Source organism: Hylobates moloch, unplaced genomic scaffold (assembly GCF_009828535.3).
Source record: "Hylobates moloch isolate HMO894 unplaced genomic scaffold, HMol_V3 SCAFFOLD_17, whole genome shotgun sequence".
Taxonomy (NCBI): Eukaryota; Metazoa; Chordata; class Mammalia; order Primates; family Hylobatidae; genus Hylobates; species Hylobates moloch.
The window spans coordinates 81,571,615-81,589,660 of record NW_026652292.1 but is presented as its reverse complement, the minus strand read 5'-3'; the positions used below and the strand labels follow the sequence as shown (position 1 = coordinate 81,589,660).

Here is an 18,046-nt window from a genome sequence, read left to right as displayed (position 1 = left end):
GAAAAATAGTATAGTTAGTGGTAACATAGGGGAAGAGATGAAAGAGAAGGAAGATGAACCGTTACCGAGTGCTGTGCCAAACCCAGTGTGGCTGGAGCCTCACTGCTGCTTCCTGGTGTTACCACATCTGCAGATGACAGGAGGCTCCCGAGGGTCTCAGCCAGGCAGGCCTGTTGGGGTTTAGGTCAGCGGTGTCCTACGTAGCATAACATCCTGCTGCTAGGAGCCTGGGGTGCTGTCCTTAGTTCCACATGTGATGGAAATGGCAGATAAAGTTCTAGTTTCAGAGATTCATTTCTCCAATTGAACTGTAACTAAACACAAAAATGCCCTTAGGGAAATTCTTTTACTAAGAATGAAAAATCCTTTGGGAATAGTAATTTCTTGAGGTATCTGTTTCTTGAAGGTAAACATTTATTTTGAAATACTATATTTGGTATTATTGCTGTTGTTCCAGGCAAAATGGTGTATATGTAAAAATAACACATACATGTTCTCTCTAGGGAGAAAATACAGTGTCACTTAAAAAGTAAAGTGTATTTCTTTAAAATTGCATGTTACGTCGCTTTTACAAAGAAAACCAGTCTCTTCACTAAAGCAACCAGAAGATGCTTTTTATTTTTATTTATTTATTTTTGAGACAGAGTCTCTCTCTGTTGCCAGGCTGGAGTGCAGTGGCACGATCTTGGCTCACTGCAACCTCTGCCTCCTGGGTTCAAGCAATTCTCCTGCCTCAGCCTCCCGAGTAGCAGGGACTATAGGTGCCCGCCACCACACCCGGCTAATTTTTGTGTTTGTAGTAGAGACAAGGTTTCACCCTGTTGGCCAGGATGGTCTAGATCTCTTGACCTCATCATCCACCCACCTCAGCCTCCCAAAGTGATGGGATTACAGGCATGAGCCACCGTGGCCAGCCAGGAGATGTGTTTTTATTTTCACTGTCTTGTGAAGAAACCATGAGAAACAATCTGCCACTAATACAATTGAGGGAAATTGAGCCACTTTAGTAACATCCAGAGAATAATAGTCATTCTGGAACCATGTATGCATGGGTGGGAGGTTGTGGGGAGCTGAAAACAACAGAAATTTATGCTCACAGTTCTTGAGGCCAGAAGTTCAGAATCAGTATGTCAGCAGGGCTATGTTCCCCTGAAGGCTTTGGGGGTGACTGCAGTGACCCCTGGAGTTCTTGGTTTGTGGCCACTCCACCCTCCACTGGAGCCATTTTAATGTACCATTTAATTTAAAACCTGTGAATGAACATTGGTTGCTTCTAATCAATAACATTTTAGAAATTTTATACTGATTCAAAGGTTTTAAAATGTTGAATACGTGTAAAATAATTGAGTCTCTGTTCACAAGTAAGTGTGTATGTGGCGAGAGAGTTGGTAGGTTTTGTTTGTTTGAGATGGAGTCTTACTCTCTCAGCTAGGCGGTGGTGTCGTCTCAGCTCACTGCAACCTCTGCCTGCTGGGCTCAAGCAGCCCTCCCACCTCAGCCTCCAGAGTAGCTGGGATCACAGTGCACACCACCATGCCTGGCTAATTTTTTTTTTTTTTTTTTTTTTTTTTTTGTATTTTTGGTAGAGACGGGGTTTCACCATGTTGCCCAGGCTGGAAGTTTGAAATCAATTATTTTTATGCTTGCTTTCTAAAATTCATTCTTTCTCTGTTGTTTGACATATACATAAGCCTGCAGGTACCCAAATTTGTTCCAAAAAAAAAAAAAAATTACCCTGAGGCTGTGAGGAGTCAAGGAAGAGGTTTTTATTGATGTTGTTTGTCAAACAACTCTTACACTGTACACTAAGATTTTATAATAACTGCAGACATATACAATGAAAAGGGAGAACTGGCACCAATATTGAATCTTCCCATCCAAGAATATGGTATGTCACTCTTTTTTAAGGTTTTTAAAAGTATATTGTATTATGGTTTTATAGTTTGTAAATCTTGACCCATTTTATGCCTCCATAGTCTGTAGTTTGAGGGGCTACTATGACCGGCATCTTGAGTGGGGAATGTGTGTTTAAAGCATTCGTGCTGGAAACTGGGAAAATGGAGATGCCCTGTGACCAGTCATCTCGCCAGATGCCGGCATTAACTCTTGTAGTTTTTGAGTTGAGTCTTGAATCTGGGAGTCTAGGAAATCACGGTATCTTCTACAAATAATGATAGGTTTATCTCATCTTTTCCAGCATTTGTCCCCTTTTTTTGGCTTCCACTAGGACCTTCAGACCAGTGTGAATAAGAGCATTGATACTGGCACCCTTGTCCAGTCCTGGCTTCGAGGGGCTGCTGTGAGTGTTTCACCATGAAGTTTGATGCTTGCCATACAGACTTTTGATACTTTCTAGCAAATTAAAGAAGTTTACTTTTATTTCTAGTTCATTTAGGCTATCATTTAAAAAATAAAACAGGAAGATGTCAAAATTGATGGTATCTTTTTTTATATCAATTTCTATATGAGTTAAGAGTTTAGGTTACCTAATTTTGAGACATTCTTGCATTCCTGGGATGAAACTCCAGTAGATCATGATATGTCATTCTTTATTCCATTATTAAATTTATTAGCTGATATTTGATTTAGAACGTGTGCGTGTGCGCCTGTGTGTGTGTGTGTATTCGGACAGCTGTATAAAATTATTTTTAGAGACAGGGTTTCACACTGCTGGCCAGGCTGGAGTGCAATGACAAGATATTAGTTCTCTGCAGCCTCAAACTCCTGGGCTCAAGCTCTTCTCCCACTTCAGCCTTCTGAGTAGCTAGGACCATAGGCACGTGCCAGTGTGCCAGCTAAGTTTTGACTTGGCGCAGTGGCTCACACCTGTAATCCCAGCACTTTGGGAGGCCAAAGCAGAAGGATCGCTTGAGCCCAGGAGTTTGAGACCAACCTGGGCAACATAGGGAGAACCCCATCTCTACAAGGAAAAAAAAAATTAGCCAGGTGTGGTGGCGTGTGCCTGTGGTCCTAGCTACTTGGCAGGCTGAGGTGGGAGGATCACAGGCCTCGGGAGGTTGAGGCTACAGTAAGTTGTCATCACACCACTGTAGTGATGTAGCCTAGGTGACAGAGCGAGAGACCTTGTCTCAAAGATAATTTTATTTACAAACAAATGAAATTTTTTGTAGCGGTGGGGGTCTTGTCTTATTACCCAGACTGTTCTCAAATTCCTGGCCTCAAGCGATCCTCCCGCTTTGGCCTACCAAAGTGCTAGGATTACAGTTGTGAGCCACTGCATCCAGCCAGGACTTTTATATCTATATTCTGAGGTATAATTGAGTTGTCTTGGTCTTTGAGGTCTTATTTGTTTTGTATAAAGGTTGTGCTAGCTTCATAGAATGAATTGAGAAACTCTGTGTTTTTGCAATTTTCAGGAATAGTTTAAATTTTCTGTCCCATGAAGGATTTGATAGAACCTACTGTAAAACTTTGGGGCCTAATTCATTTTTACAGGGAAGAAGAACAAGAACTATAGATCTTGCCTGCCTTTTTCATTTATATGACGTTTATTAGTCTATTTCAGGTTTCCTTCTACATCGTCAGTTTTACAGATAGAATTTGGCTCAAGAAGTTATCCATATCATTTAGTAAAGGGTTGTAAACTCACACCTGCAGGGCTAGGGAAAGTCATGGAGATGGATGATATGGGGTAGAGCGGCCCCAGAGTTCTTGTGGTGCTCATGGCCGTCACCACCCTCACCTTAGAAAGTGCCCTCAGTTGGGATAGGCCCTAGTGGAGCAGGGGGCATGGGTAGCGAAGGCCACACCCGTGTGTGGGTGCATGTGTTCTCCTGTTCTCTGTTAGGGGCAGTCCCCACTTGGGTCCAACAGTCTTCACAGGGCCACCAGAGCTGCCAAGTTGTCAAGAGAAGCCAGAAATCTGGATTATTAGGTGAAATCTCGAACATTTTTAAAAAGAGGCGTTGTGCAAGTGGGACAAAATAGCCCATGAGCCCCTTGTTTGTAACTCTTCTTTACATATTACAAAGTATCAACTTACAAAGATATTTTGTCTCACAGTTTAAAAACAATCTTCTGGCCAGGCGGGCACAGTGGCTCATGCTTGTAATCCCAGCACTTTGGGAGGCCGAGGCAGGTGGATCACTTGAGGTCAGGAGTTCAAGACCAGCCTGGCCAACATGGTGAAACACCGTCTCTAGTAAATATAGAAAAATGAGCTGGGCGTGGTGGCGGGTGCCTGTAGTCCCAGCTACTCAGGAGGCTGAAGCACAAGAATCGCTTGAACCCAGGAGGCAGAGGTTGCATTGAGCCGAGATTGTGCCACTGCACTCCAGCTTGGGTGATATAGGGAGACTCAGTCTCAAAAACAAAACAAAACAATCTTCATATGTACCCATATCCTTTCTCAATCCTGATTTTTTTTTTTTTATGTTACCTTTTTCCCTCTTTTTCAGCCTTGACAGAAGCTTACAGAACCGACTTTCGGTTTTATTAATCACATATGCTTCTCTGTTTTCTCAGTAATTTCTCTTTTTGCCTTTAACTCCTAACTTCTTCGTTAGTTTTGTTTTGCTTTGCTTTTTAAGTCTCATATGCCTGTTAATAGCTCTTCCTTTCCTGTAGTCTGAGCTCTTCGTGTGGCAGGACCAAGTTGCCATCATCTTGCTTATTTCTAACACCTTCAGGGCACATAATGGGCATTCAGTAAATAGTGAATGTTCATCCACTATATTGACAGATTTAGTCAGAATATCTTGATTTCTCTTTTTAATGTTTATTCATCTCTGTCTTTCCTGTGAGAAAAGTGATGAGTTTGAGTAAAATAAAGAAATACCTGTTAACATATTTGTAGTATTGTATCTTTATTCTGTTTGCAGATGATGTTTCTCTCATATATATTATTTTAAGAAAATCTCTTGAAAATGTCTTGTATAATTGTCACAGGTATTAAGGTTTTTCTTTTTTTTCTTTTTTTCTGCATCCCCTTACTAGATGACAATGAAAACCAAGCAGCGCATGTTAACAGAAGACTGGGAGCTTTTTAAACAAAGAAGATTCATTGAAGAACAGGTAAGCTTGTCAGTAAGAGAGGCAATTAAAGGAAGTAGAAATCTGTCCTGACGGCAGATGACTTCTCTGCATGTTGATGTGCTTTGTTAGAACAGCATTGGAGGACCACATTGGCATGTTCTGCCAGTGTTAAAAACTGTTCAAATGGTGTTTTTAATCTCAAGATAAACTAATTTTGTTCACCTATTTCCTTATCTTCCATATACGCCTCAAGAAAAACCCATGTGTATTGAGTGGCCTCTCTATCCCACAGCAGCCCTGGGTATTTTGCAAAGAATATTGTCTGAGTCCCCACAGTCCCCTCTGAGGCAGATGGTGCCATCTGCAGTTTACATACGAAGGAGGGTGATAGGGTGAGGTTAAGGATGTTGCCTGATGTCCCAGAGCTGGAATGGGGGCCCAGCATCCCCAGACAGAGTGCTCAGACCTCCAGACATTGCCAGGTGCCGTGCCTTCAGCATGGGAGCTGGCAGATCTGGACTCTCCCTTCCTGTCTTCCTGGCGGTGCCTCCTCCAGGCAGGCTTGTATTCCACCTTTGCTGGTGCTGTTTGGCAGAGCTTGCTAACGACATCCTGTTTCTGGTCTTGGGGCCCTTGGCTTCATCTGGAAACTTGGCTTCCCCTGATCTCCCATCCATGTGCCACATCGACCCTCTTCCTGTTCCCTGACACTTCTCTCCATCTCCTTTACGAACTCCAACTTCATTGGACTTTCTGCAAATATTGGTAGTTCCCTGGCCTTGACCCCATGCCTGTCTCCACATTTGCATGCCCGTGGTCTCCTCTGGGCACCACAGGTATACAGATGGCACCAGTGTTTTGGCATGCTTACCTCTTCCCTTTCCCCATTCCGCATGTGTCCTGTGCTTTTGTTGTTGTTGTTGTTTTGAGACAAAGTCTCACTCTGTCGCCCAGGCTGAAGTGCAGTGGCGTGAACTCAGCTCACTGCAACCTCTGCCTCCTGGGTTCAAGCGACTCTTGTGTCTCAGCCTCCCGAGTAGCTAGGATTACATGTGTCAGCCACCACGCCTGGCTAATTTTTGTATTTTTAGTAGAAATGGGGTTTCACCATGTTGGCCAGGCTGGTCTCAAACTCCTGACCTCAGGTGATCCGCCTGCCTCTGCCTCCCAAAGTGCTGGGATTACAGGCGTGAGCCATCTTTCCCGGCCATCCTGTCCTTTTCAGTGGCCCTTCCAGCTGCCACCTGTCCCATTGCCAGAGTGGGTCCAGAGTTCCTTCTCCTTTGAAATGCAGATGCTCACCTTGTCTATTAGAAGTTGAGGTGCCATTTCCTCAATAGCTCCCAGGCCGACCCCTTGCCCTCCACGTGCCAGTTTTCATTCCTACAGCTCTGTTCTCAGTACCTTGCAAGTACCAAGCACATGGCAGACAGGGTAAAGGCCGGGTGTCTGCAGCAGGTGTCTGCTGTGAGGGCACGCTGCAGCCTGTTTGCTGAAGACAAAAGCGATTAGGGTCTCCTGGTACCTGAGCCCTTTGCAGCTCAGCCCCCAGCTTGCTGCCGATTCCAGGTCTGCTCCCCCTGTATTCCTGGTCCTGTCCAGCTGAGGAAGCAGTGCCTGTGAACATGATACATGTTAGCAGAATTACTGAAATACAATGAGCCATGTCTCGGGGAAGGGTCTTGCAAGATTAAAGCATTTTAAAATTTCCTCTAGTTAACCAATAAGAAAGCAGTTACTGGCGAGAACAACTTCACAGACACCATGAGGCACATGTTGTCGTCCCGGCTGAGCATGCCCGACTGCCCCAACTGCAACTACAGGAGAAGGTAAGCCTGGGTTGTGGTGTCGGCACGACTGGCCCATGAGACCTTCGCTGGGCTGAGCAGAGGCCCAGAACCGACCCTTAGAGAGCATGGTCTAGTCTTGTGCATTGGCTGGCTTGGTAACTGTCCTTAATTCCTGATCAGATGTGCTTGCGATGACTGCAGTCTCTCACACATCCTCACTTGTGGTATCATGGACACCCCCGTCACTGATGACATCCACATTCACCAGCTCCCACTTCAAGTGGATCCTGCTCCCGACTATCTTGCTGAGAGGAGCCCGCCCAGTGTGTCATCTGCAAGCTCGGGGTCCGGCTCCAGCTCTCCCATCACAATTCAGCAGCACCCCAGGCTCATCCTCACAGACAGTGGCTCGGCACCGACTTTGTAAGTTGTGACTTTGTAATAAAGTTTTAGAAATTTAAGTCACCCCAGTAATGAGAAACACATACAGTAATGTCCACAGAAGTATGAACATCATTATTGTGCTTTTCATGACAAGGGACCCTGAGGTTTGTAATGCAGCTTTTAAAACATGAAATCAGTAAACCCAAACTTATAACACTGTTTATCTGAAAAAAAAAAAAAAAAAAAAAGTAAATTAATAAAGGCCAGTAAAGAAAAAACATGTTGGTATGCAGAGAAGAAGTGTCTCTAATTCCGGCCTCACATCTCCTCATTCTCCTAAAGGGTGACCAGTCCGCCGTCCGTCCTGTCTCACCGTCAGCCCAGCACTCATGCTTGTTTCATGTCTTGCTAAGAACTCAGGTGACCGCTTTAGCAAGTAGTTGAAGGTTTCTGTTTTTCATATTCCCGCATGATTAGAAGTACATTGTATTAGCAAGGTGGCTGTGCAGCTGTCACCAGTTCACATTGTAGTTGGCTGGTCCCAGATTTCTTCAGAGTTGTGACCCCTGTCATTTGGGGAGGCTTCACGTGCTAATTTCCAAAAGGGTTGTACGTGAACATATGTAGTTGCTAAAGTCAGCTTAGGTTTAGTTTACATGTATCGTAGAGCACACAGGCATCATGTTCCTTGTGGAGGTATGCAGTGGGAGAGATTGTTGTTCCTGACCTTGGCTGTGCAGCATTTCTGGGATTTCTCTGACCAACTGACTTGTGTTCATTCCGTCTGTCTGGATTTCTCATGGTGACTGACGTTTTCCTTCAGTCTTTCCATTTTCAATTTGGGCTTGTTCTCACACAAAATAATTCTGAAAAGACTGGTCTAAACTCACTGACTCTCTTCATACAAAGATTGCAGGCTGCTGTTTATTGCCTTAGAGACACTGTGTACTCTCCAGGGCACAAGAAAGAGTTGACATTTTTGCAGCTGGCTGTTATCCAGCTTCTTACTGAAACATAAAAATTAAACATATATAGCCTAATGAAAATTTAATATGGAGAATTTCATCCCTGTTCATTTGTCACAGCTGCTGATGTCGGTTATGGTCTCTTGTGCCACGTGTGGTAGTGGAAGAAATTGGCTGTGGGAGCCTTTCTCCTTGGGCTGGAGCTGCCCATCACCAGTTATGGGGAGCCGAGGTTCTCGGGGCATCTGGGCCTTCAGCAGCTTGTGATCAATGTCTTCCAAATGTAAACTATGATTTGAAAATCTCCAGTGTTATCTTTTCATTTGGATTGTCTCTTTCTTGGCACGTTTTCTAAGTTGGTTAAAAAGAATAATGTGATTGTAGTCAGTGTACCACACAGTACTTCCTGGATCTTATGGGTTGGATCTTTATGGAGCTAGGGCTGGTGAAGCCTCCTGCCATCACATGGAGCAAATGGCTGAGTTACTTCCCTAGAACCTCAGTTTTCTCATCTGTAAATCGTGCCAATGGTCATCCTCAGGAGTGTGTGTGAGCATTGGCCCAGGCAGCGTCCCAGGTGCAGTGGGCCCGCAGGAAGCCCTAGGACTCTGCACCTTGTGGGTGCTGTTTGTACTTCCCTCTGGTGAGCTCCAGACTCGAGCACGTTACTTGTAATGTGTTGAAAAGACACCTGAATTTGGTAGTCCTGGACACTCTTCACTCATTCTAGGAAGTGAGATCACGACGAGTTCGTAGGGTTTTTGCCTTCTGGAGGTTGCTGTGTGCCCAGGCTGAAGATGGACTCAATGCATGTTTTTGTGGACCTTGGAGCATCTGTTTGCACTGAGCTTGAGTGTGCCAGCTCTTTTAATGCACCAGAAGGTTATACATCTTAAGTGGTCTCTGTAGCTCAAAGCCTTGAAATCTGTTTAAAATTAATTTCAGGCCGGGTGCAGTGGCTCACGCCTGTAATCCCAACACTTTGGGAGGCCGAGGCGGGCGGATCACGAGGTCAGGGGATCGAGACCATCCTGGCTAACACGGTGAAACCCCGTCTCTACTAAAAATACAAAAAATCAGCCGGGCGTGGTAGCAGGTGCCTGTAGTCCCAGCTACTTGGGAGGCTGAGGCAGGGGAATGGCGTGAACCCGGGGAGCGGAGCTTGCAGTGAGCCAAGATTGTGCCACTGCACTCCAGCCTGGGAGACAGAGCAAGACTCTGCCTCAGAAAAATAAAATAATAAAATAAAATTAATTTCAGTAAATTTTTCATTTGCCTGTTGCTTAGATGTCTTGCTAAAGCTGATGTTTAATTATGATCATGAGTGACCAGGCCATGACTGGCCTTAAAGCAAAAAAAATTAGTCTTCTGTTACATAAGTGCCTTTAAAGTTTTGTTCAACTGACTGTTTCTGAAAATTTCAGCCCTAAGTTGAAAAAGCAAACACTAAACAGCTAAGGTTAAAAAAGCAAACACTAAACACCTAAGGTTGCCATCTGTACCCCTTTAATTTTGATCACAAATTGTGTTGTCTTGGGAGTAGCAGAGAGACTAGTTTTATACCAGCGCTCTTCAGGTCAAATGGAAACGTTACGTCAATCAGTCTGGTTAAATTTTTGTAGTTTCTTTAATATTTCTACTGTTGGAGGTTTTTTTGTTCGTTTTTTGTCTTTTACTCTTCCAAATGGCACAAATGTTAATCTTCCAAGCATTTTTCTCTTGTTCAGGTTACTAAGAAATGTTAGTGGTATGAATGACACTTAACTAATACTCTTTGTAAATGAAAGCAGTGATCTGTCCAGGAAATATCTGTGCTTAGTGGCTGGTTTACTCATTGTCCTTCACAATTGAATGACCTCACAGTGACCATCTCTGCTTGTGTCAGTTGTAGTGATGATGAAGATGTTGCACCATTGTCAGCCAAATTTGCTGATATTTATCCATTGAGTAATTATGATGATACCGAGGTGGTGGCCAACATGAATGGAATCCACAGCGAATTGAATGGTGGCGGGGAAAACATGGCCCTGAAGGATGAGGTATGGACGTGGCTTCTTCGTAGCAACAATAAATGACATAAAATGATGGTCTGACATTTTAATTTTTTATATTACTCTGTTTTGAAAAGTGCAAATTACAGAAGATTGTCTTTAAAGTCTCCTCAGATAAGCAGTACCAGCAGTAGTTCTTCAGAAGCTGATGATGAAGAAGCAGATGGCGAGAGTAGTGGGGAGCCCCCAGGGGCCCTGAAGGAAGATGGAGTGCTGGGAAGCAGGAGCCCCAGGACAGAGGAGAGCAAAGCAGAGAGTCCACCCCCATCCTACCCAACACAGCAGGTAGCACTTTGCTTTCTGTTTTGCCAAGGATCTCTTTTTCTGTGTATATTTTCTCTAAACATGAGCAATACTGAATACAAAATTATTTTGTTTCCCATAATTTCTGAAGGTTAGAACTGAAGAGAGTCAAGGCATACTTACAGTCTCCATTTGAATCTTGTTTTTCTTGCTCAAATATCAATCTTGATTTCGCAACGCCCCATAGCAGCTCTGTGGAGGCCTTTTTTGTCTGTATAGAAGCAAAGAGAGGAGTTAAAAAAAGAAATAGTGGAATATTAAAATTTCAGGAAAGGTTCGTTTTTCCTGTTCATTATCTGTTTTTCTGTTAGCCAAAGGCAAGGGTACCTTATTAGCCTTTTTTCTCAGAATTTCTTTTTTTTTTTCTTTTTTGAGACAGAGTCTGTCGCCCAGGCTGGAGTGCAGTGGCGCGATCTCGGCTCACTGCAAGCTCCGCCTCCCGGGTTCACGCCATTCTCCTGCCTCAGCTTCTCCGAGTAGCTGGGACTACAGGCGCCCACCACAACGCCCGGCTAATTTTTTGTATTTTTAGTAGAGACGGGGTTTCACTGTGGTCTCGATCTCCGGACCTCGTGATCCACCCGCCTCGGCCTCCCAAAATGCTAGGATTACAAGCGTGAGCCACCACGCCCAGCCTCAGAATTTCATAAATAGATGCTTCAACAGTTTTTGGCCGGGCACAGTGGCTCACGCCTGTAATCCCAGCACTTTGGGAGGCCAAGGTCGGTGGATCACTTGAGGCCAGGAATCCAAGACCAGCCTGGCCAACGTGGCAAAACCCCGTCTCTACTAAAAATACAAAAATTAGCTAGGCATGATGGTGGGCACCTATAATCCCAGCTGCTTGGGAGGCTGAGGCACAAGAATTGCTTGAACCTGGGAGGCAGAGGTTGCAGTGAGCCAAGATTGCGCCACTACACCCCAGCCTGGGCGACAAAGCAAGACTCTGCTTAAAAAAATAATAATAGTACAATAATAATAATAATCAGTTTTTAAATGAAAGAGAGAACAAATGAAGGTCAAAGTGCTTGGCTGATTTATTTTATTAGGTAATGTAAATGTAACACTCAGATGGTAAAGGTGATGTTGAAAGGTCTATCTGGGAAGTCTGACCACATCTCCTTACGTATGTTTTTGATGTCTTATCCAAGAAAACTTTGCGTAACACAAAACTGTTTTCTTTTAGATTTATAATTTTAGTTCTTAGATTCTGTTTGACTCAGCATTTACTTATTGTGAGGTGAGGGTATAAATTCACCTTTTCTGCATATGTAGATATCCAATTGTTTCAGTATGGTTTGTCAGAAGTATCCTATTGAATTGCCTTGGCCATTTATTGAAAATTTATTGAAAATCAATGGACTATAAATGTAAGAGTTTATATTTGGACATTCCATTCTATTCATTTGATCTCTGTGTCTGTCCTTACACCCATAGTGCATTTGACAATTGCTTTATGGTAAGTTTAGGAAAATGGGATAGGGTCTTCCCTCCAGCTTGGTATCTTGGTATCTCTCTCTCCCTCTCCCCCTCTCTCTCCCTCTCCCTCTCCCCCTCTCTCTCCCTCTCTCTCCCTCTCTCTCCCTCTCTCTCTCTCCCTCTCTCCCTCTCCCTCCTCTCCCCTTCCCCCTCCATCTCCTCTCCTCTCCTCCTCTCCGTCTTCCTCTCTCTCCTCTCTCTTTTTTTTTTTTTTTTTTTTTTAGACAGAGTCTCCGCAGTGGCACGATCTCGCCTCACTGCAACCTCTGCCTCCTGGGTTCAGGCAATTCTTCTGCCTCAGCCTCCCGAGTAGCTGGGACTACAGGTGCACACCACCACACCCGGCTAATTTTTTGTATTTTTAGTAGAGACAGGGTTTCACCATGTTGGCCAGGCTGGTCTCGAACTCCTGACCTTGTGATCCGCCCGTGTTGGCCTCCCAAAGTGCTGGGATTACAGGCGTGAGCCACTGCACCCGGCTGGTATACCTTTTTCAAAATCGTTTATATGCTGCTCAAAGTTCTTTGCATTCCCATATAAATTTTAGGATCTACTTGTCAATTTCTACAAAACGCCTCCTTGGATCTTGAGGGATTGCATCGAATTCTTGAATATATATTTAGAATTCTCCAGTGAAATCCTCTGGATGTGGTTGTGTGGTCTTTTATTTGTGGGATGATATAGATCAGTTTAGGGAGAATGCAGTCCTAACAAAATTGAGTCTTTTAATCTATGAATATGCTTTATCTTTCCATTTATTTAAGTCATCTTTAATTTTTCTCAGCAGTTCTAAAAAAATTCCAGTCTTATGTGTTTTCATTACAGTAAAAGGTATTTTCTAATTTTGATTTCCAATTGATCATTGGTAATACATACAAATACAATTGATTTTTTTATATTGGTCTTGTGTTCTGCAGCTTTACTAAATTTGTTTATTCTAATAGGGTTGGGTTTTTTTGTTGTTGTTTTGGTAGATTACTTTGGATTTGCTACATACAAGATCATGTTGTCTGCAAATAAAGTTTTAGTTTTTCCTTTCCAATCTGGATGCAGTGCTTTTAATCTTCCCTTCCCTTTCCCTTCTCTTTTCTTTCTTTTCTTTCCTTCCTTCCTTTTCTTCCTTTCTTCTTTTTAAGAAACAATCTCACTCTGTCACCCAGGCTGGAGTGCACTGCTGCAATCATGGCTCACTGCAGCCTCAAACAGCTGGGCTCAAGCAGTCTTGCTGCCTCAGCCTCCCAAGTAGCTAGGACTACAGTGTATTACAACTACAAGCATGCGCCGCCAACCATGCCCAGCTTTAAAAAAAAACTTTTTGTAGAGATAGGGTCTCACTATGTTGCCCAGGCTGGTCTTGAACTTCTGGCCTCAAGCGATCCTCCCATCTCAGCCTCCCAAAGTTTTAGGATTATAGGTGTGAGGCACCACACCCAGTCTAGATGCTTTTAATTTCTTTCTTTCTTTTTTTTTTTTTTTTTAAGACGGAGTCTCGCTGTGTTGCCCAGGCTGGAGTGCAGTGGCGCTATCTCGGCTTACTCCAAGCTCTGCCTCCCAGGTTCATGCCATTCTCCTGACTCAGCCTCCCGAGTGCTTTTAATTTCTTACTCTTGCCTTATTGAGCTAGCTGGAAATTCAGTACAGAATAGAATTGTTGGAAGCAGATATCTTTGCCTTGTTTCCAGTCTTAGGGGGAAAGCATTTAATCTTTGACCACTCTTTAAATGTGATATCAGGTGCAGGTTTTTCATAGATGCCCTTTATTGGGTTAAGGAAATTCTATTCTACTCCTAATTTATTGAGTTTTTTCATTATTTGAATATTGAATTGTATTGAATATTGAATTGTTCGGTTTTTCAAATGTCTTTTCTGCATGTGTTGCGATCTTGTGGTTTTCGTTTTTTATTTTGTTACTGTGGTGTGGCACATCAGTTGATTTAAGGATATTAAATCAACCTGTGTTCCTTGGATAACTCCCACTTGGAGGTGGTATATAATCCTTTTCATATGTTCCTAAGTTGGTTTGCTAATATTTTGTTAGGATTTTTGCATCTGTGTTAATATTAATAAAATATATTGGTCTGTAGTTTCCTATCTTTGTGATGTCTTTGTCTGACTTTGGTATCAGAGTAATACTGGCTTCATAGGATGAGTTAAGAAATGTTTTTTTCACTTATGTTTTCTGAAGGAGTTTGTTTAAGATTGAGATTTATTAAATATTTGATAGAATTCACCAGCAAAATCCTGTAGGCCTGGTCTCTTTTTGTGGGAAGATCTGTAATTACTAATTCAAGTTTCATTTGCTTGTAATAGGTCTTTTCAAATTTCCTATTTCTTATTGAGTGAATTTCAGTAATTTTTGTCTTTGTAGGAATTTACTCATTTAAGTTGTCTAATGTGTTGGCATAAAGTTATTCTATACTGTTATAATCCTTTTTAATTCTGTAGTGCCTGCAGTGATGCTAATTCTTTTTTTTTTTTTTTTTTTTTTTTTGAGACGGAGTCTTGCTCTGTGCCCCAGGCTGGAGTGCAGTGGCGCGATCTTGGCTCACTGCAAGCTCCGCCTCCCGGGTTCACGCCATTCTCCTGCCTCAGCCTCCCGAGTAGCTGGGACTACAGGCGCCCGCCAACACACCCGGCTAATTTTTTGTATTTTTAGTAGAGACGGGGTTTCACCGTGTTAGCCAGGATGGTCTCGATCTCCTGACCTCGTGATCCGCCCGCCTCGGCCTCCCAAAGTGCTGGGATTACAGGCTTGAGCCACCGCGCCCGGCAGTGATGCTAATTCTTGATTTGGGTAATTTTATCTTCCTTTTAATGGCATCAGTCACTTGGGTTAAAGATTTGTCAATTTCTCTGTTTTCTTTTCTGTGTCATTGGTTTCCATTCTGAAATTCATTATTTCTTTCTGTGTTCTTTGGGTTTCGCTTGCTCTTCCTTTTCTAGTTTGTTGAAACAAAAGCTTAGATTACTGATTTTAGAGCTTCCAAATTTATTGAGACTTGTTTATGGCCTAACATATAGTTTGTCTAGATCGTGTTCTATGTGTACTTGAAGATAATTTGTATTTTGCTCTTGTTGGGTGGAGTGTTCAATAAATGAAAGTTTGATCAAGTTGGTTGCTGACATTGTTCAAGTCTTCTATATTGTCTTGGTCTATTCAGGCTACCATATAAGGACAGTAATCCCATTCCTGAGGAGTAGAGCCTTCCAAAGTCCTTATCGCCTAATGCCATCGCTTTGGAGTTTAGGCTATCAACATAAGAATTTTGGAGGGGCACAGATACTCGGATCATAGTATATATTCTTACTGATTATCTGTCTGGTGGTTTTATCGGTTACTGAGAGAGGCATATTGAAGCCTTCAAGTTTAACTGTTGGATTATTTCCTTCTCCTTTCAATTCTTGGTTTTGGTTCATGCATTTGGGGGTGATGTTATTGAATTATTGTTATAGCTCCCCTGATGTATTGCCCCTTTTATCATTATGAAATGTTTGTCTACTGGTGTTTCTTAAAGTCCATTTTATTTGTTAATATAGCCACTCCACCTTCTTGGGTTACTGTGTACATGTTGTATTTTTTCATCCTTTTACTTTCAGTTTCTTTGTGTCTTTGAATCTAAAATTTGTTTAACATCTTTTAGTTGGGCCTTGCATTTTTATCCTGTATATGTCAGTATCTGTGTTTTTAAATATTAAACAAAAATTTTAGTGTACTATTTTAATTCTTCTGTTGATTCTTTTTTTAATTTTCTTAGTGGCTGCAGTAGGGTTACAGTATGTATCTCTTGTGAATGTCGGTATAAAAAATAAAACAAAAAAACAAAAAATACAATACGTATCTCTTTTTTTCTTAGAGACAGGGTCTTGCTCTGTTACACAGGCTGGAATGGGGTGGCATCATCATAGCTCACTGCAGCCTCAAACTCCTGGGCTCAAGCAGTCTTCCTGCCTCAGCCTCCTTAGTAAGCTGGGACTATAGGCGTGTGCTGCCATGCCCGGCTAATTTTTTTAATTTTAGTAGAGACAAGATCTCCCTGTGTTGCCCAAGCTTGTCTCAAACTCCTGGCCTCCAGTGATTCTCCCGCCAGGAAATCCCAAAGTGCTAAGATTACACTTAACCAGTGTACCCAGCCACAATATGCATCTTTTTTTTTTTTTTTTTTTTTGATGCAGAGTCTCGCTCTGTCACCCAGGCTGGAGTGCAGTGGCGCAATATTGGCTCACTGCAACCTCTGCTTCCCAGGTTCAAGCGATTCTCCTGTCTCAGCTTCCCAAGTAGCTGGGATTACAGATGTGCACCACCACGCCCATCTAATTTTTGTATTTTTGGTAGAGATGGTGTTTTGCCACGTTGGCCAGGCTGGTCTCGAACTGGCCTCAGGTGATCCGCCTACCTCAGCCTCCCAAAGTGCTGGGATTACAGATGTGAGCCACCGCGCCCGCCCACAATATGCATCTTAATGTATCACAGTCTACTCCAGATAACTACTGACTTAATTCCAGTAAAATATACAAACTTCGCTCCGCAAGAGCTCCATCTCCATCTTTCTCCTTTGTACTATTATTGTCCTATATATAATTAGGTCTGTATATGTTACAAACCAATACTATGTTTTAATTACTGCTTTATACAGTTTTATAATTTCTAGAGCAAATAAAAGAGAAAAATACATTTATATTTTCTCTCTCTCTCTCTCTTTCTCTTTCTCTTTTCCTTTCCTTTTCCTTTTTCTTTTTTTGAGACAGAGTCACACTCTGTTGCCCAGGCTAGAGTGCAGTGGCACGATTTTGGCTTACTTCAGCCTCCACCTCCCAGGTTCAAGCAGTTCTCCTGCCTCAGCCACCTGAGTAGCTGGGATCACAGGCAGGCACCATGGCACCCGGCTAATTTTTGTATTTTTGGTGGAGATGGCATTTCACCATGCTGGCCAGGCTGGTCTCAAACTCCTGACTTCAGGTGACCTACCCGCCTTGGCCTACCAAAGTGCTGGGATTACAGGCATGAGCTACCACGCCTGGCCTGTATTTATACAGTGTTTTCTATTTGCTAGCTGGCTAGTCATTTCTGTCATTCTTCATTTTAAATTCTGCCGAATTTAAGTTGCCATCTTGTTTTTACCTTCCTTTAATATGTCTTACAGGACCAGTTTGCTAGCAGTTAATTCTCTTTTTGTGTAAATGTCTTTATTTTGCCTTCATTTTAAAAAATAGACCAGGCACGGGGGTGTCTCACGCCCAGCATTTTGGGAGGCAGAGGCGGGCAGATCACCTGAGGTCAAGAGTTCAAGACCAGCCTGGCCAACGTGGTGAAACACCATCTCTTCTAAAAATACAAAAGTTAGCCGGGCGTGCTATCATGTGCCTGTAATCCCAGCTACTTGGGAGGCTGAGGCATGAGAATTGCTTGAACCTGGGAGGCAGAGGTTGCAGTGAGACAAGATCGCGCCGCTGCACTCCAGCCTGGGCGAGAAGTGAGACTCCGTCTCAAAAATAAATAAATAAATAAAAAATAGAGTGGTTGTTTTTAGGAATAGCTTTAGATTCACAGCAAAGTTGAGTGAAAGGTACAGAGATATCCTATACCCAGTGTATCAAATTCTACACCAGAGTGTTACTTTTGTTACAGTCATCAGGTGTCAGACTGTTAGAATAAACAGTCAATTCTCCTGGCAGCCTGGCTTTCTCAAGAAGGTGTTTTAGTAGGGTCTGAGGTCATCCTAGAGACTTGGCCTTTGGCTGCAGTAAGCCTTAGGTGGTCATTGTGTACCAGAGTTCTGCAGCTCTCAGTATCTCTTTGTTTTTATCCATCTTAAGGTTCACTGAGCTTCTTGGATCTGTAGACCAATGTTTCTCATCACATTTGGGAAGTGGAATGTCCAGATGTTATTTGGATGCTCTTCCCCCTTTCCTCTGGGACTTGGTTCTGCACATGCTGGAGTGCTCGCTGCTCTCCCACAGGCCTCTGAGCATCTGCATACTTTCCCCTCATCTCTCTGATCCTAGATCAGTTCCATTGCTCTTCTTCAAGTTCACAGATGATTTTTCTGCCATTTTAAGTTTGCTTTTGAGCCCCTTTAGT

At 43.0% G+C, this 18,046-nt stretch overlaps 1 protein-coding gene across 3 annotated transcripts in view; it reads left to right on the top strand.

The window, feature by feature from the left end:
* The window catches only part of FAM193A (family with sequence similarity 193 member A), a 127,760-nt gene that overhangs the window by 53,872 nt on the left and 55,842 nt on the right, over window positions 1-18,046 (top strand). The window contains exons 7-12 of one of the 3 annotated variants that reach the window (XM_058430042.1): window positions 2,228-2,299; window positions 4,957-5,034; window positions 6,712-6,824; window positions 6,966-7,208; window positions 10,020-10,173; window positions 10,300-10,470. In XM_058430042.1, the coding sequence (XP_058286025.1) occupies window positions 2,228-2,299; window positions 4,957-5,034; window positions 6,712-6,824; window positions 6,966-7,208; window positions 10,020-10,173; window positions 10,300-10,470 (831 nt within the window). Of the gene's footprint in view, window positions 1-2,227; window positions 2,300-4,956; window positions 5,035-6,711; window positions 6,825-6,965; window positions 7,209-10,019; window positions 10,174-10,290; window positions 10,471-18,046 lie in introns of all 3 variants that reach the window. The other 2 variants (XM_058430041.1, XM_032136157.2) reach the window with 2 other exon arrangements.